At 34.8% G+C, this 20,938-nt stretch overlaps 1 protein-coding gene across 1 annotated transcript; it reads right to left on the reverse strand.

Annotated features, from left to right (window-relative positions):
* Positions 1 to 4,610: 4,610 nt before the first annotated feature.
* On the reverse strand, positions 4,611 to 5,861 carry LOC119066029. Its single transcript, XM_037168247.1, has one exon. It carries the CDS (start codon positions 5,859 to 5,861, stop codon positions 4,611 to 4,613), a length of 1,251 nt encoding a protein of 416 aa, XP_037024142.1.
* Between the last annotated feature and the right edge of the window lie 15,077 nt (positions 5,862 to 20,938).

Raw genomic sequence — 20,938 nt, forward strand, 5'->3', positions numbered from 1 at the left:
ATCCACCCCTCGATTCAGAATTACTACAAAATTCCTAAGAGGCATGCATGCTTCTCTGAAAAATCTTGTATTTTAGAATATTTTTGATAGGCTTGTACACAGTTCGTGAAAAATTCCTGAAAAATTACGCATTCGTTTCATACAGTCTGATAAATGATTCCAAAATGGAATCAATTTGATATGAATGCTATACCATCTGGCTATTTTTTTTTAACATTTATTTAATTAATTTGGTTGACATACGGGCGCATACGGCGCATACGGCGCATACGGGTTGTAAGTTGGAACGAAGCAAAAAAATTACAAATAAAATATTTGATCGAGGCGAGTTGACGCGGGAATGGTAGATAGAATGGAAGAAGCGTTGGCTCTCTGTATTGCTAACGATATGCGCTGAACTAAGTATTCGTGTGATCGGGGATCTGCACTGACTTCGTTCAGTTTTGGACCGATCGTGCCAATCAAATCTAGAGCGTCCGATGACCAGGGACCAAGCGTCTCTACGGCGAAAGCGTTAAAAATGTAATTTCCTCTTTTCGGTTCGATGTACTTTTCGTGTTTTGCATTTGATGCGAGCTCAGCTACGCGACCGGCTTGTTTGCGTGAAACGTTTGCGTGGGGCCAGAATGTCCCAACAAGTAGCGTCCCAAACGAGGTAACGACCACGAGCCCAAGGAACGAGGGTCAAGCCGTCCGGTTTTTTGTCGTCGTCTCTGAAAAGACCCGGAGGCTCTAGCGTTCTGGCTAATTCTATTCAAGAGCTCGTTCCAATTTGCCAAAACTTTCATGAATTTTACTAGAGAACTTCTTCAAATTTGCTAAAAATAAAATCATAGAACACAATTTTCCAAAACTAGGCCCTGGTATATAGGAAAAATGGTACATTTAAAAATGAAATCAATCAAATCAACTGAAAAATTCGTCAGTCAAAGCCAATTTATGAGATTTTCACCTATTATTATCACCTATTATGTGACAAATATTAATTAAGAAACAAGCGACTCAAATGAAATGTGAAAAAGCACATCGATTTTTAGATTTTAATAAAATTTTATCGCAAATTTGGGAAAAATCATCATTCCATTGTGAAAAGGATATTTTTACGGTTATTTTACTCAATCGTATAAATCGAGAATAAAGTTTATACATTTCGATATTCTGCAAAAATTTTTTTAGCCTTTGTTGTCCATATGTGCACAATATCATTTTGTGCTGTGCCAGTACCGAAAATTTTACACTCAATATTCAAGTTATGCCAACCATCTCCAATATATGTGCATTTATACAACAAATCAAGAAGATAAAAAAGAAAGAATTTCTCGTTAAATCCCCAAAGAGAAATGAGGAAAAAATATAAAAAAATAAACAGAAAATTTATTCCTAAACCAGACATATTCAAATGTACAAAAGCTAGCCATTAAACTTGCATCCAATTTAAAAAACATTGAGAAAGCACATGAATTCACACAATCTAACACATTGCACTTCACACCCAACGCAAGGACTGTAATATAAAAAATTTAAAAGAAAATAGAAAAATATTGCATATACACACAAAATATATGAAAAAAAAAAGTAAAAATAAAAAAAAAAACAGGAGAATGTGTGGCAAAGTAGAAAAGTTTTCGTTGAATAAAAACATTTTCTCTGCAGGACACAATAAGTGTCACTCTTGGGTTTGGTTGCTGTATGTATTCGGGTGGAAGTAGTCCACATAACAAGAACACTAATGCAGAACATGTTATAAAATATTTGCTCGCACTCAAGTACGAATATTGTGGATTGTTTGAAGAGTTAATAGGTGCACTTGTTACGTTATTCGCTGACATTAGTGAAATATACCATTAATTAAAGTTAATGGGCTTAAGTCAAGTGCATTCATAAGTGTGTCTGCCGAAAACACCTTGCAATTCAACTACCAGAAAGTAAGCTATACGATAGTAAAAAATAGGGGAGATTTTAACTGAGACACCGAAGGGAAACTGCGACGACTTTTATCTCTGATAATCGGCTTATTATCTGTGAACGACAACAGTCACAAAGAGAGTTTATACGGCTGTGTGGTGTTACTTAAAAGTACTGTTAAAACCAATGATGTAAAAGATTTGGTACCAAACAAAACAAGTAACAGAGCTCATGACTATCCCGCACGCTTACTGTTTCTCTTAAAAAGGCTAGGTCTTTCTGGTGAAAAATTATAAATTTTTTAAATTTCAAAAGATTTTCTTAATAGGATTTATATTTGACCACTGAAGGATTGTAATATTGTAAAAATCGTAATTACGATCGTCGAGAACTCAAGCTAAATAAAACTAAATGTTACTTCCTCAAATTGGTCAAAGACCTTAAGGGTTCATACTCCAAATCAACTCGTATCATTTTAGGTGACTCGTTCTTCCAACCAACTACCACTTCAAAAATCCCAAAAGACGAGGAGGGAACCAATAAAAATGAGTAAAATATTTCAAAATCCTGAAGTTCTAGAACTGGGAAGATTGTGGATCATGAAGAGTGATGAAAATGCTGGAATCAACATACTACCACCTCAATAATCCCAAAAGTCTAGAAAGGAACCAAAAAAAGTTTAAAGTACACAAAATCGCAGGATTCTACAGGTGGGAGCGGTTGTCAAGGACATTCTTTTTCGAGGAATATAGGTCCTGCAAAAAACCTTTGAAATACCAACATGTTTTATCACTTTCAACCCTATTTCCAGCCTAATTTTTTAGAAACTTTGTTTGCCCCGAACTCTACAATCGCTCCTGCCCGACCACACAAACCTAGGAAGTTATCGAGACGGAAACAATTTGAGCCTTCATTCCCGATAACTCGGAATTTCGCATTTCAGGAGTTTCTCTTCCCGAATCTAAAATAAAATTAAAAGATTTGGAAGAAAAGGGAAAATATACCAAATCTACGAGAATTATTTTATTTTTTGTAAGGGGATCTGTGTCGCGGGCGGTATGCTAATGATGGCCCTTTTTTATTAAAAGCAGCCGTTTTAACAAGTAAAACACGCACGGGGCTAACGTTTGGGCCCATTGTGCTGTGACACGGCCCTTAATATCAAACAATTACTAATACAATTATTATAATTTTGGTATTCTGATAAGGCCAAAATCATTTTCTTTGATTGATTCTTTAAGCGGGCTCATACTTTCAGATGTTTTTTTAATCAAGTCTCAGTACCCTAGAGTACCCTAAGATAAAATTAATGTGTCAATGTGTGACACGAGGTTGTTACAAAATATTCTAAATCTATCGTTCATTATCAATAATACAGCGACACAAATGTTTTTGGAAATATTTTTTTTCTCCTAATTTTGCTTATAGAAAACAAGACAAGCATTTTCAATAAATAGAATTTCAGATATAATTTTTTTTCTGTTCACTTCCACCCTCAATTTATTCGACCCATGAACATTGAATAAATTAAGTTATAAATCACCGAATTGCCTTTTTCACTGTACACTGGGTATACACAGAGCAATTTTAAAAACATTTTAATAAATCACGAAGTCGATGTTGCTTTTTGCCAAAAAAATATGAATTTCAATCAAAGTTAGAAAAAAAGGCAGTCGAATGATAATACGAAATAAATAAATATATGTGTGACACGGTTTACTTACTGGCCACCAGCGTATGTTTTGTCCATATTCACTGAAATCTGGTGGTTGTGGTTGTCAGTTGTTTTTTCTGTTTGCAAAAAAAAAGAAAACCAAAAAAATAGATAATTTGCTGTAAATGAAACAAGTGTTGCACGATAACCGAATTTTCCAGGTGATATGAGCTTTTGTTTGGTTATATGGTGGGAAAGGTGTTCTCGGTGATGCTTGGTCAACAAACAAACGAATATTATGTTACCGCATATAAATTTGTTGTTGTGTTTTGCGTTCGCCGGACCATTAATAATTGATAAAACTTAAAATTATTTTGAAATACAAATGTTACGGTTTGTTTGATGCGATGGTTAAAATTCCGTATGTAGTCGAATTTAAATATTTTCTCTATCCCTGTTAACTATGTGTAATTACGCGTGGGGGCTTTGATGCAAATGATATTAGGTTGTTTGTTGTTTTATTTTCGCATAATTGGTGGTAGGCTTTGTGATCACGCATATTCACGTGGACGCGTGGATACATGAACAGGTGGACACGAAATCAGCGATAACAAATTTTCTGGTGTGGGCAAACATAACCAAACCATTTCGCTTTGATGTCGAATTAATTTAATAAGCGAGTGTATTCTGCAATTATTTACGACAAAGCTTACTTTAATGATACTGTGCAACGGTTATTCATCTGTCATTTTCATCTGTCAATTGCGGATTATAGATTATCTTCAACCGCATTGCATGTGTTCCGAATTTCTACTTGAAATAAAAGATCTTACTTTGGGACTTGTGTCCCGTACAAATTACTTTTATTGATTGCGCTGTTTTGTACACTTTCTTCTGTATTTAAGGGCCAAATCCTGGTTTCTGTGATCACATTTCATTCAATTGGCCTTCTTTCTTTAATATAATTTCTATACAACTTTAGAGTGAATTACATCGTAGAGTGTCTAGATGTAACTATTCTTAACATCCTCCCACCTTAATAATCCCATTATTAACATCCAAATCTATTCGGTTTGTTCACTATCCGGCCACTTCGTGTCACCTTAACTTCTTGTACCTTCATGTCAGTCTTATTACTTTGTCTAAGTTCTAATGATGATGATGATGGTTCACTGTTTCCCAACGTTAATTGTTTCTTTGTCTCTGATGACGATGGTTCGTTACCTTCTGCCAATGATGATGGTTCGTTACCTTCTGCCAATGACGATGGTTCGTTACCTTCTGATGACGATGGTTCGTTACCTTCCATATGCTTTGTCATTGGTTTCTTGATTTGTCCGTCATCTTCCACCAAATCTTTGACATTGTCAGTAGACGACTCCAACATATATAACCGTTGAATTGGCCGATCAATTTCCACAATTTTACCATTTCTTATCAGCCTAATTTTTACACTTCGAATTAATTTGTCTTGACCGGGAAAGGTTTCAATGACTCGCGCAACAGGCCAATGTACTCGTTTTTTGTTTTCCTCTTCTACAATCACAACATCTCCCGTTTTTATTTCTTTGTATTCACTTAACCGAATGTTCCTGTGCACCAGAAGACTTAAATATTCTTTTCTAAATCTTTCACGTAGTTCTTCTCTAATTACTTGACGCTGTTTGAATTTTTCGCCGAATGAACTCGATTCTATTTTATCTAGATCGATGACATCACAACTCTTTGCTTCATTGAGGAACATCATTGGTGTAATCGGAATAAGTTCTTTGGGGTCTTCGGATAAATATGTTAAAGGTCGCAAATTGATTAGCTGCTCGAAATCACATAAGGCCGTTGACATCTCTTCGTAATCCAATAATGCTCTGTCTAAGCTTTTCCTCACAAGTTGTTTTACCATGCCAACAATTTTCTCCCACCATCCTCCCCACCATGGTGCACTTGGTGGATTGAAAATCCATCGGATTCTTCTAGCTTCTGATTGGGCAGCGATTTCTTCCCAGTCCAATTTATCCATTAAGCCTTCTGTACCCGTGAAATTTGTACCATTGTCCGTGTAAATGACTTCCGGTCTGCCTCTCCGTGCTATGAATCGTCGTAACGCTTGGATGAACCCGATTGTTGACAATGACGTTATTAGTTCCAAATGTATAGCCCGATAAACGGCACACGTAAACACAACGAACCAAGCTTTTTTGCCATTGACCAATGTTAATGGTCCTCCAAGGTCTACACCCGTCACTTCAAATGGTACTGCCTCTCTCACTCTGTTTTCTGGTAATGATGGTTCTGGAGCTGTCATCTTCTTTGCAGTGTACCGAATACACCTTTTACACTGGTGTATTACTCGTCTAGTGATTACTCGTGCATTAATAATCCAAAATTTTTCCCGAAGAGTACTTCTTAGTATTTGTGTACCACAATGTCTCATGTCGAGATGTTCTTTTTGAACTAGTCGTTCTACTGCAGGATGATCTTTTGGCAACAATATTGGACGTCGGAAGCCTTCTGTGTCTTTTCTAAATAACAACTTTGTTTCTACTCGCCATATGCCCGATTGATCCTTTTTCGCGTTTAGTTGAGTTAGCACTTTGTCTGATTCCATAAAAGCATCTTTCTGTACCATTCGCCAAAGACATGTTTCTGCTTCGTTTTCTTCCAACATCGATAAGTCCCCAAGACGTGGTTGATTCCGTTTGTACGCTATCCATCGCCTCATCCAAGCAATCATTCGAATAGTCTTCCTCAAATTGCTGAACTTACGAAAATATCGTACGGATTCGAGCTCTTGCGTTAAATGTGACACAACAATCTTCTTCTTTTCAGACATAACCACTTTTTCATCACAATTAATTACAGATTTCGGCCAAAATTCTTCTTCTCTTTTCAACCAATCTGGACCCTCCCACCATCTATTTTCCACTAGTTGTCTACTTGTACATCCCCTTGATGGAAGGTCAGCCGGATTTAAATGTCCAGGAATGTGTCTCCAGTCATTGGCATCGGTAAACTGTTTTATGGTTTTTACGCGGTTAAAGACGAAAACTTGCCAATTTTCCTTTCTCTTTATCCAACTCAGTGCGTTATCCGAGTCTGACCAAAGATATAGCTTTATCTCTGTTGTTCCCATAATGTTTTGAAGGTAGTTTGCTATTTTTGCTCCACATTCACAGGCTACTAACTCCAACCTTGGTGTTGTTATTGGTTTTATTGTCGTGACCCTTGATTTTGCCAATAACAGTTGTATCTTTATTTCACCTTCTAACTCACATCTCAGAAAGGCGACTGCTGCGTATGCCCTCTTGCTTGCATCAGTGAATATGTGAAGTGATTTCTTACTTCCATCCATGCTACCCATCCATCTTGGGATTTTTAGTGATGACAAATTGTTCAAGTTGTTGCGCCAGAACAAAAATCTTCGTTCATGCACATTTGCGTAATCTTTCACAGACGGTATGCATAGTACCCGTTTGATATTCTTTTTCTGTGACTTCTTTTGATCTCAGAAACTTTAACCTGTTACAGACGGCAAGCATCTGACCAGTATTATTGTCTATTACTTCCATCGATCAAGTTATTTTTAATCAGTCGATTTCAAATCTTGTACTTCAATTGTTTAAACATACATTTTACTATATAACGGACCATATTACCCAGAGCTTGTCCTTATGTTTGTCGTCTTTAACGATAACAGATCAATAGCCGTATGTGATGCGCTTTATCTAACTATGCTTAAAATGTATCTGGTTATGTAGGACAACTAATCGTTTCTTGTCATCGTTGTCCATAACAAATGAGTGTCTGTGAAACGTAAGATAATTGTAGGGCTAACGGTTGATTTGACATTTAGAGAAAATCAACTAAAATGACAGCCTCAACTGGGAAAATAACGTAAAGCAAAAACAATGAGGACTATTCTGCAAGAGTTATTACTGTCTACTTACTAAGATCATTTGTGCAATGTGTCTACCTGGAACGTTCTGCTCTTCACAAAGAATCCAATAAAATGTAAACCTTTAAGCCATTTCAAATGCACCATTCCGTTCTTTGAACGTATCGTCAGTTCGGAACATTCACTTGTATTAATCCACAGTGAAACAATACGCCATAAGTCCTCCAGCACATTACAGTACATTTGAATATTCTACCGCGCCGTGAACCAGTTCCTACTTTCGGAAATTATACTCTTCCTTAATTTCATATTATATCAAGAAATTATGGTGCTTGCTTACCCATTGGAACGCATTTACGTTTATTATATGTAAAATTTTCATCAATCATCGTCATTATACAAAATGAAAATGCTTTTCCTCTGTTACTCGTCTATTATGTGTGGCACGGTGTACTTGTACCATTAGAACATATATATACATTCAGCAGCGTAAATGGTTTTATATGTGGTAGCAGCCAGCACATACAACAACAGCAAAAAATTATAATAACCAGCGAACGCAGATAGAGCTTGCTTCAAATGAATGAAGCAGAGAAAAAAAAATGCGAAACGATATTAGGTATTTGGTTATAATACTACACACATAACACACTGAAAGAATATTTTTGCTATTTATTCATAGAAAAGAAGAAGGAGAGAAAAGAAAAAACCGAGGGAAAATAAATTCACGGAAATTAGAAGTAAGAAGACTTTTAAAAGGCTCTGCCTTGTATATATTCGCATTCACATTAAAGCATAAAGCAAATTTATCCGAAAGGAAGCGTGCTATTATACAATTCTGATGTCTTACTTTTTGGTTGTTAAAAAGAAGAAAAAAAAATTGTTTTCAATAGGGTAAAATGGATTATCATCAAAATGTATATGTACTACTCACACATTTTTATATTAGATTTATTTAATGCATGTAGTACTAACACTGAGAAAAGATTAGCTTTTTATGTCATTTTATACGACACAACATATGTAGCACGGTAATTTTTACACCATCAAGAAAATGGAACATAATCCATCAGAAAAAAGAACCCGGAGGAATATCAGTTCCATTATTTACAATGTTACAATTTAATGGATTGAATAAAGATTAGGAGATTTTTTTCAGAGCAGATTATACTTTTACGGGACTAAGTCTTTAAAGTGTATTATGTGTACCATGTACGTATATGGATGTATCTCTCTTTACAATTCTTTATTTAATGTGTGTAAAACCGTTTGTTTTCTGTTCGTTTTCAGTATCCTTCGCTAATACCACATTGGTCCGGACACATTAACAAAATTGAAAAGAGTGAATGAGAAATGTCAACTATCAACGCAATCTGTATTGGTTAGTGATCAACAGCTATGAAGGCGAAATAGATATACACGAAAAATATTCGATGTAAGCTGGCGAATGTTAGGGCTCTTCCTTTCATTTTTAAATATGCTGAGTATATCGAGTATATCGCGTATATTCTGAGTATATCCAGTATATTATTTAATACAGAAAATCTATGCCAACACTAATAAAGTAGTAGATTTAGTTTTAATATCTATATATTTACACTATTTTCCTTTAATAAATTTTCTGTATATATACACCAAAAAAAAAAAATTTCTTTGTGTTGTCTTCTGCCTCTCTTGCCAGCATATTTATAAACTGAGTACGTTTTCACGTTTTACCTTGTATCCATGTTTCGCGTTTCTAGATTTTATTTTCACACTAGTTGAGGTGACTTCTTAGACTTCATTTTCAATTTTGAAAGAATCTTAAGAATGAAATTACGAACAATTTGTATGGAGGATAAATCCAACGTACCCATGAAATCCTTGCTTCATTACGAGCTCAACGAGGTATTTCTCGTCTCCTATTGTCATTTTCGTGGTAGAGCTATTTGAAAAATTCCGTTCAAATTTTAGGGGATTACCGATCACACATGACATCGAATACGTCAAACCGTTGGCTGTACTGGCTCCACTGACTGTATTAAGAAAAATGTTTCTCTGACCAGTGACGCCTGCGTGCACCAACAATCCTGGCTGTCAAGGGTTCCATTGGAAAGTCTAGACTCCCTAATTCCTAAAAATATATAAACCTGCGCTGGAGGGTCTATTGGCTATAAGAGATAGGGATATTTCTAAAATGTCTAAAATGTAAATTTAATTTACAAAGTTGCTTTCCAATGATAATTTTCCCGGCTTTACTTCTTACAGAAAATGAGATTTTGGTTTACTTTTCTGAAGGAGCCGATTTTGTGGTTGGTTGACTGATTTATTTGTGATAGGTTGCAGGTTTGTTCATAGTAAATTACTATTAGTAATTTTATATGGTTGAACGAGTGTGATGGAAGCAACTTATGATGGACATTCGTATTCTTTCCTGTGCCCACCACCACACTCGGAGGTGCAAACAGCGTCGTCGAATCAAATTTTAGTAAAATTTATAGATACTTAAGAAAGTGGCATTAAAGGCTGGATCTGGCGTTGCGGTTCGCGCTGTACCAAAGCACTGTCAAGCACCGAAGCTGACTTTGACATCACTCAACTAGAAGGCAGTGCGTTATCAGTACTCTTTCTATTCTTTTCAAGAATATGAAAATGATTTTTACAGATATTACAAATCTTCCATTTTTTCTCTTCTTTGGTGTGAATTTTTGTTCTTCTTGATGTGAAATTTTACAGTTTGATTCATTATAATATCGCAGTGTAAAAGAGAATTAGATGGATGGAAAGAAGCTAAATCTTGCTGGACCAACACTGACAAAAAAGTTTCAAAAAACTCACCTGTCGCAGGTAACTTTGTCTCCAGGTAATCTACATTATCTGCCGCAGCTGTATTTTTTGTATGGGCGCTACAGCTGCGGCAGCTATTGTAGATTACCTGGAGACAAAGTTACCTGCAACAGCTGAGTTTTTCGAAACTTTCATGTCAGTGTATTTGGAGAGGGTTAAGACGTTTTTCTTTCAAAGACATTTTGGTGACATATTTTTGGCCGAGAAATTCGTAAAATGGATTTTTTACCATAAAGCCATAATGATCATGGTGTCTTCTACATTTTGCATTCGACCAAAAAAGTGTTTTTTTTTTGTTCGGTGAGCAATCCATCGTACTCCAATGTAAGAAAATGATGCTGACGATCATTTGTTAATAGTTAATTTACGGATTTACGGCGCCCACACGGACTTTCCTATAGTGAACTATATTGACTCGCTGTATTTCTTTACATTTATCATTTAAATTACCGATGCATTAGATTTCATATTCCCAAAAGAAAACTGACCTCGAATCTCATTTCAAATACGAATTTTGCTGGGGATGGATGCATTGTTAAAAGTATACAAAAAAAGATGAAAACATTATTCCATCCATCCACTCATATTTACACTAGAAAAGCAAAAAAGGAACATAACATTCGTTTGATGTTATGAAATTCATCTATTTTTTCATCACTGGCACAAATTAGGTTCTAGCTAACTATAAAGAACATCCTACGTCGAAAATGTTCTTTTTTATTGCACACGTTTGTCCTCTTATATTTAATAAATTGCTTCATAAACCCAGACAGTATAAAAAAAAGAAAAATTCTTCTTATGATGCCACACATTATTTTTTGATGGTTATCATATTTTTGTTATTGTTGGCTTTGTAGGTCTGTTAAAATATTTCAAGCCCGAATCGATTATGTACTGTCTGGGTGACAATTCTCTTTTTTTATTGTAGACTTACCGTTTATCTTTTGGGTATGATTAACGAACGAGTATCGGGTAACAGTGAAACACTTTCAACCAATACCGATAAATTGTATCCTTTCACCGTAAAGCCTTACACTCTCGAAGTGTAGTCAGATTGAATTTGTCGCTCATTGACAATGGACCAATAACCTATTTTCAATGATTCTGTCAACGAGTCTACAATTCGAACCAATGATTCCATTTAGCTATAGGAAACTTCGGTTGGCCTGCAGAAGCGCCACAATTTTTTCTAGTACTTCATTCATTGCGCTTTATTTTTGGGTTAAATATCTTCACTCTGGTAAATATCTATGAAATATCATCGAAGTGAAGTTGGTTTACAAAAAAAAGATCGATGACATTAGTAATTTTATGACGAAATGCACTAGAAATGTAATAGAAATTTACGAAAATCTTTTCCATTTGAGCTTTAGTTCCCAAACACCATTTCCCTCTCGGTCGTGCCAGTTTTGGGTACAGTCTCTACGAATTCTTGGGGTTTGTTGATTTAATTTGTGCTCAGCTTTACTTGCACTCCACAGTTAATTTTCTATTTCGTCTCCTTTCCCAGTCTTCTGTTCAATTATAGCTCTTGTGATATTATATAATTCGCATTAAGCACTTCCACCATAAAGTAGAACTTGTTGTCCATTAACTCTGTTTTAAGATTCATTTTGTATTTGTTCCTTTTTAAAACAAATAAAAAACTCAAAAAAAGAACGGAAAAGTAGATTCAAGATTTATCGAACACTCCCACAAGAATCCACTCCATTCTCAATATGAGCCCGTATAATAAGACAGGAAGAGATTTTTTTGCACATTCAGAAACACTTTAGGATATAAAGATACATGCAATATGTCTAGACATTAATGAAAAAAATCTTTTCTCGTTACTTTTCAACCCATCGATTTGCTGGTCGTAACCACCCATTTCATGATTTCTGTAAGAAATATTTTAAATCAATAAGAAGAGTCCTGTAGAGTGCACCAGCACCAGCACATCGAAGTTAAGACGTATAAAACCGATTGCAATATCGAATTCTGATTGAAAAAGTAATAAAAACCGCCAAAGGGAACTTTTATTAATACATTTTTTTCATCTCTCTCTTTCTCTCCCTCTCTCCGCTATCACAATCCTCGAAATTCAATACCAATGGCGTAGTACGGTACAACACATTTTATTCTATATTTATACACGACATTCATCCACCTTAAGTTCACAAATATAATACTTTCGTGGAGGTTTGATTTTTCTGTCGTTGAAAATTTCCATGCATAGCAGCAATTTTCTGAAAACCAAGTGAGTAGTCAATTCTAAAATTGTAAGCCGAGGTATTGTTAGCGACAACAAAGGTTGTGAATAATGGGAATGGTACTGTAGGAATGAACAACTGAATTGTTCGATTTCACGAGAAAAAATATTTTAAAAAAAGTCTGGAGATAGCCTTCTTCCCGAGTGTTACTCATGATAAAAAGCCAAGTCTGTAATAATGTTGAAGCGCCACTTGTGTCTAGTTAATATCGCATTTCGAAAACCGATCTATTTCATTGACCTGACCGCTGAAAGGTTAAAATTACAAGCGTACAACAACTTCGCCGATCTGAATTCTTCATTGCCAATTCGTCGAGTATAATCTCGTCTGTACCCCGCTTTAACATTTTTTACAGATAAAAAGGCTATCCATATCCATCCATTAGAGTAATTTGCGCTTCATTACATGAATGCATGTATAAAACTTGTCATCAACTCGTTTTTTTACATAGCATACACCATACCATTTTGTTATTCATTTTTTTTTTTCAACGAAGACTGTGTGCTTTTGCATATCTATTACTCTTGTACACATTCATATACTTACTCTTCCTATTAACAGCAAAAAAAAGATGTACAAAAACCATTTCATTTTATGGAAAAAGAGCAAAAAAAAAAGATTGCGACTTTTCTGCACTTTTTTGATTGCTTACATTGATATTTCGTCATTTTAATGTTACACATGGTGTACTCTCAACCATTGCCCATGAATGGCGTAAAAGGTTCAAGGAAAAAAATATCTTTTGAACTTTGAAGTCTGAATTTTGCTTTTATAAAACGTGGAAATGTGCATAATGATTATGACGCTGAAAGAGTTGCAAACACAGTATAAGGAGAACCTTTTCAAAAGATACATTCGTCGCATTTTAAGCTAATTCGAATATGAAAAAAATATTATAAATAAAATTCTTTGACACAAATTAGCTTTAATTTGCTTGATATGCTGTTCCATTTGAAAAAAGAGAAACGAAAATAATCCGATAAAGTTATCTGAATGAAAAAAAAAAATTGAGTTCATAAATTCTACTGAACTTATACATATTTATGTTGAACGGAACGAAAGCTGTAAACTGTTTGAATACAACTTTACTAACGAACTATTTACGGCAACAAATTCAATTCGGAATTAAATTGATGTGTTTGATTTTGTATTTGACTTCCTTCCGGACAACTATCCTGGTCAAAACGAAAACTGTTTATATTTTAACTCGAGAGAGTATATGAAATGGAATTTATTTGTACTTTTATTTTGATGCCAAAACTTACTGTTTGTTCACTGTTTTGCAATTGATGTAAATTAATATATTTTTGAGCAAAATGATTCTCTGCAGCTTGAAATGAAACCAGAATTGTTGGAAAATATATGAGTCCTCAGAAAGTACTGCAATCCAATTTTGAAAATTATTTTCTGGACATAAACACTCGGTTATTGTGATTTATATATGTAGCGTAGAATAACCAATTTTTATTTGAACATCGTCGAAATTAGTTTAGTAGGGAGACGACATGTATTACAAGCGTACAATTACATCAAAAGTAACTATTGAACAATGTTATCTTACAAGCTGTTTGTATGTTGTGTTATCAATACTGCCAGGATTTTAGCTCATTATTACTCCACTTGTGTTTAAAAAAAAACTTTTATTCATCTAAGTGAGTGTACCGTCCATATAAAAATTCTTTTAGAAAAAAGGTTGGGATAAATATTGAGAGGCACAGATTCAAATACTATGAGACTTTGCGATGATAAATAATTAGATGGATGCCTCCAAATTTGACACTTATCAACTCAGTGTTCATGCTAGGTGCAGTGCTGTGGATGGACCTGCTTTCGACAACTTAAATAAACCTATGAAACCACTATTCAAGTTGAGGCAGGGCTTATTATTGGGAATTTTAATTTCCAATAATTCTGAGAAAGTTCCGAAAAAAATCTGATTTTTTTCGGAATTCTGTCAGAATTATTCGAAATTATTCCGAATTTTCAGAATCAAAATTCCAAATAAAAACCCTTTATTCAAAAACGTGAGGTAAAGTTCACCTCAAGTTTTCGAATAAAGTACCTTACTTGGCAATGGAGTAAATGATGGAAGTGGTACTTCTTGTGTGTTTCCCGACCTCGGCTTCTCACACAAGAAATTTCCATCTTTATCGGTAGAAATGCTCCATTCTAACTAAAAAATTGTTCTCGAAAACTTAACGATTTTTTTATAGAACAAATTGAACATGAGGGCGTTTACATCACCCTCAAAAATAACGGTACATTTTCAAGACATGACGTAGAACAATTTTTTGCGCATCGAAGTAGCATCGAATAAAAATAGAAAAAAAAATTGTTTCCTGACTAATTGGTGTACTATTACTCTATTTCGGGAGTAATTGACCGTGGTCATTAGGTAAATTCGGATAAAACGAAACTTCTCAAACAAACCTCTTTTAAGACCTTCTTGTGGTCGCAAATGGAGAAGCTTGTTCCAGATGGGCAAACATATCTGCAGTATCGCCTCTGTTAATTCTTTTGTTTGAAGTATTTCCGGCAAATTGAAACCAAATCTTTTACTTCATTAATTGAAACATACAGTTTACCTTAAAAGACTGATATCGCAGATAACAGATGTCACAGCCATCCGTAAATGTACGAAATTGATAAAATATGTAGTCGGCCTCAAAGCATCAATAATTTTTATTCAACTGAAGATAATAATAATAACAATTAATAGTAATGGAATTCACTATTGCACCAATGAAAGGTTGAAACACTCAAAAATAATAATTATAAAATGGAAAATGCACTCTATTTCACTCAGGGTTACTTTGTATGGTTGACGGTTGATTTAGTTTCTCCGTTGTCGATCCATGTTAAATATTTTGTTTAATAATCTCTAACTGAACAGGAACCGAGGGTTGGTATTAAACGAGCATTATCCTCCAGTTGATTAGGACTTACGTCTGTTGTTGTTGCGGCGATGCGATGATGATAAGGTCAAGGATCCCCTGACCGAGCCGCCAACCGAACCTCTTTTTGATTCAACCACACAAACGCTGGCAAGGACCATCAAGAAGACCACAAAAAACCATTTGATTTTGACCAAGTTCATATTTCTTCCAAAAAATTTTTATCAGCAACAGTAGCTTTTTTCACAAGACCAATGGATACGAAAATCTTAACTCAATTACGTTCAACAGAATACTAATTCAATTTTGCTGTTGGATGCACGGCGCGATGATAAATTTATTTATTTAGATTATGCTAAAGTGAAACACTAATTCTCTTTCATTGTTGTTAAACGAAATAAATTGAGTTGTTTACAAAATGTGTAATTCATCATACACAGGCACCGTTTAACTTTGTTCGCAAAATCTTTTCGAATTTGTTTCATCCATACATATGCGACCTACAAATAAAAAACATTTAGCGTGGTTTACATACTAGTCCGAGAGCTTATGTACATAATAGACCTTCAAATCTACACGGATTGAAACCGATACCGAATTGCTACACAAACAAGACGACGAATTGTTCGTTCAGGTACATTTGTTCTTGATCTGTAGTAGAGTGTGTGCCGAGCAGCCTACATTGACAAAAAAGAGTGCCACTGCTGTAGTGCCCCACACAAAAAATGCAGCTGTGGCAGATAATGTACATTACCTGGAGATAAAGATATGCTACAGGTAAGATTTTTTGTCAGTGTACATGAGAGAAAACCAATCGTTATATCAATCAGTCATTTTTAAGGTCGCTCGGCTCGCGAGATTCAAGAGACTTTTAATAACCATTTCACAGTCTGCCGATAAATAAATCGAATCTGGTACTCCTTTTGATCTGAACAATTTCGTACGATTGTTAGAAGATCTTTTACATCAACAGATTTAACATTCATTTCAAGACCGAACCAGTCTGAGCACTTCTCTTCTTTTTGTTGTAAATGTCGGTAACAGATGATTATTTCCATCTGTTTTCTTAATAGGTGCCTGACTCGTTTCTGGTTAGGGTAACACATAGAACTCAAAAACTAGACTGTCAGTAAGAAACCATAGCCTCATAAATAAATAGAAAGGCCAGTGCCGGGTTTTTTTACGTTACGATTTAGCAACGGACTAAATGCAACAGTAGAACTCACCCACAGCGCGAGGCTATTAGACTAAAAACATTGAAATGATTACAAAGAGGTATTCCACATAGGCTCTTAGCCTATACTGTGTGCGATCATAATGTTCAAACAGAATCTGTTGATGAAATGACGAGAGCATAAATCAAGTGCTTTTCCACTCTTTATTTAGTTATTTAGATTTGTTAAAAGCCAAATTACACTTGACGAGATTAATTTTTTGCAAAGAAGTCGTATCGACTCGGACACTTAAGTTTAGTTAATATAACTAGCAAAATGAGTGGGAAAAAAACTAGAAATTAAATTCGTTGGTACATACATGAACATAATTTTGAAAACTGACACATTTTCTGTGTTTTACTTGAGTTTATGACTTCTCCATATAAAAAGACGTGCAAAATTCACAAAAAAAAACCAGTAAAACACAATGTCACACAGTATGAATGTCACACAAAACACAGTGTCGATTTTCAAAATTCCGCGAGTGTAAGAAGGAAACGTTTACCGATCGGTACAAAAACTTACCCCGTTGATGAAAAAATTCGTTCACCACTTCTTCTCAGACTATCAAACCGATTGAAAAATCGTCGTCATTTGTTCTCAAACCAGGGCTGGCATTTCTAGTTACAGTACATCGTCCTGGGCCATTAACCTTTATAAAGCAGTTAAATGTGCGCGTGCGATTTTTTACATTGAAAAGTTTTTCTCACATCCCAGTGCTCCATTAAGTGCTCCAGAACCATGGGCCGGGCTCACCTGGCCCATTGCAAAAATCGGCACTGCGTCAAACTCTACTTTTGAAAAACTGTGAAGCAGAGAAAATCGAATTGTTTCTAAAATCTTCATTTGTACACATTCAACTTTTATAAACTGTAGACGTATCGCAATACAGCCATTTGATCTATTACTTCGTTTGTTTATAGTAACGCCTATTATTTGATGTAAAATCTTTTACTTCATTAGCTATTTATTCGCTTGTATGTAAGAACACAATAACCAGAATTTAACGTACATTCTTGCCGTCGCTAACAATAACAGATGACTAGCCGATTCTTAAAAGGTAATGTTCGTCTGTTAATTCTACCTAAACTTATTAACTTCATGACTTTCTATTCGCAATTGCTTGATGCATATTGTGAGTAATTGTACAAGAAATATGGGAAAAGAATAATTGTTTGCCCCACTGACTGACTAATTCCAAACTTTCAGAAGCAGCACGAAGGCAATATCCTTGTTCGAATTTGTATTCTAACTTGCACACTAAACAAGACAAATAATTTTTAAAATCAACCCTCCCATTCCTTTAAGTTGAAATTCATTTTGAATAAAAATTTATTTTTACTGTAAATTCGGCATGAGGTACTACACAGTGAAACGTTAAAAAGGACATGTGTTTAGTGTTTTTTTTCTTCTTCTTCCTTTCCTCCTTATACGTTGAATATGTATGCCGAAAAACCCACCAAGTTGTTTGTTTTAAGATTGAGGTATGTAACCAGCGTTCAGTTCAACGTTTGGTATGTACGTCGTAGTGATGTGATATGTAATATAATGTGTACATTCAACATTTGTTTTCTTTACTCCTCAAATAATAAAAAAGCAAACAAACAAACACAACATAAGGAAAGAACAAATGCATTTTACGTGTTCAGAATTGTATTTCCATTAAATGTTCTGTGCGAGACATTCAACCAAGAGAGTTTCATGAACATGGAAAAAAAAGCTGATGAAAAAGCACGTACAGAAAAGCTTTTTTTCTGTTTGAACAATATGAGCGAATGTATAAAGTAAAGACAAAGATAGTACTCCTATTTAAAATAATATGAATGCTAATCGCGATGGTTAACTCTTGACAAAGTGAGATTTTTTCCAGAGAAACTAGTTTTTTATGCAAAAGGCAATTATATTCAGTTGTCGGTCCGACAGTGAAATTCCCTACTTGTGCACGAAATGACCCCTTGGGTAATTTAAAAAAATAACGTAACTTTCTTCAATTAAAGTACAAACTCAGCTTTGCCCTTACCAATCGTCTAATTTCGAAAATTTATTCTAATAGAAAAGAGAAGAATTAATCTCGAATGACTAAAATTTACTGTCGGTACCCACTACTAATATAACATAAAAACCGAATATCATCATAACACGCCAGAAAACGTTTGCTGGGTTAGGGAAAAACATTATGCAATTTATTGGAAAAGTTTTGATGAAATATTTGATCTCATGAATTAACTATGTATGAAGTGTCGAAAGGTTGCTTTGAATAGAAATTAGTTTTTGGCCCCGATTATATCGTCATGTTTTGGCACAGATTTTCGGGTTCGAATATGAAGGCCAATGAATGGAGGCTAACTATTTTATTTATGATTTTTTTTCTCTCCTCTTCTTCATCTTCATAATTTCATGTTGAGATAAAGCACAGCTACTGGTTATGCATAGTAAATTGGTTGCAGACGATTTTATAAATCATTGCAGGAGATATTTTTGACACAACGGTAAATATTGCCTTCGTAGCTGGCTATTTAGCGTTAATGAGCTTTTCGTGTACAAAGTGTTTATAAGAAGATTAGAAAATAATCCACCTTATTATGACACCACAGCATAGTGACTCTGTGTATACCAACTGGCGCGACGGAGAATTAAATAACAAAATTAAAAAAAAAATATAAAAATTTACATTGGGAAAGCATTATTCGACCACGACTTTCGCGTGTTTCAGCTTCTAATCTTTCACAGACGGCAGACACATCATTTTTCAACAGGTTGTCGCAATAGTATTTTACATGACTAGGAATAAAAAATAAGAAGAGTAGAGTTTTCGTATGAATTTTGTTGATCAGAGGCGAAGCCGATGTCAATAAACACACGAAAACGAGACTTTTCATTTTTATCCCGAGTTATGTAATGGATTTTACATGCTAAGTGCTGCGAAAATTTATTTTTCGCAGGGGCCCGGAAAAGAAAAATTTCTTTTGCCGCACTTAAGAGGTAAAATAACTTTCATAATTGTGCGAAAATCGTTGTTTTGACTCGTGTGATTGTACACTTCGGCTCAGCATACAAACTCCACACTCTTCAAAACAACGATTTTCCGCACAAGGACGTAATCAATTAAACTATTACATGCTGAGTGCTTCGAAAGAAGTGCTTGAAACATGAAAAGTACGGTTTTTGACGCATGTAGCATATGTAATAGTATTTTACATGACTAGGGATAAAAAGATGAAAAGTAGAGTTTTCGTGTGAATTTTGTTAATCCGAGGCGAAGCCGAGGTCAATAAACACACGAAAACGAGACTTTTCATTTTTATCCCGAGTTATGTAATGGATTTTACATGCTGAGGGCGTCGAAAGAAGTGCTTAAAACATGAAAAGTACGGTTTTTGACGTATGTAGCATATGTAAAATACTATTTCATGCTTGTTATGGGAACTGAAAGTAAAAATGTCAATTTTTTTACTTTTGCTTCCCATAACAAGAATGAAAAACTTGATGCGTCACGCGAAAGTTACCGGTCTTTGTGAGGTAAATAACACTATTGCACCTCTCATGAGTGATGCAGTGGTGTGATGGATTCTCAAAACGCAACAATTGACGTAATAGTTATTTACAATGTAAATTTTACATAACTAGATATAAAATTGAAAAGTCACGTATACGTGTGATTATCATTCTCGGCTTCGCCTCGTATAAGCTAAACACTCATTGCGTAAATAACTATTATGTCAATTGTTTCGATGTAATGGTCTGTAAAAATTTGAAATCAGATGATATCAGATGTAGAGGTTAAGTATGACGGTGCACTGAAATAGAAAGTTTCGACATGGAACAAAGCACAGCAAAAGATTTTTACGGATTCAAAAAAGAGACAAGAATGGGGCAATTTCACGCCGTAAAATAGTCATGAAAAGACACGTTTTCCTATCGTGGATTTGAAAAGATTTTCTAATCTGCGAATAATAACAATTAGTGTCAGTAAGCCCATTCCTTGGATATTTATTTTTATTTTGTTGATATCTAAAACTACCAATTATTTGAAGACCGACAGACCGTCACACACATATATTTCATTGCTAAATACAACAAATTCACCAAATTTACCGCACGCACTTTTAGGGACTGTTACCATAATTCAAAAATGTAGTCAAATGAGCTCTTCCCTATAATTACGAATAAATCAAAACTTAACAAATGTCCCAGAAATTGTTCACTTTACACACCAACAATTATAATTCATTTAAAAATTATTAAATGAAATTTACCGTCAAACACTCACATATACATACACGTTGTAATCATCAGCAAAC

Source organism: Bradysia coprophila, chromosome IV (genome assembly GCF_014529535.1).
Source record: "Bradysia coprophila strain Holo2 chromosome IV, BU_Bcop_v1, whole genome shotgun sequence".
NCBI lineage: Eukaryota > Metazoa > Arthropoda > Insecta > Diptera > Sciaridae > Bradysia > Bradysia coprophila.

Excerpts from the sequence above, each read along its gene's own strand:
- LOC119066029 (XM_037168247.1), bottom strand. The coding sequence starts at position 5,861 with ATGACAGCTCCAGAACCATCATTACCAGAAAACAGAGTGAGAGAGGCA.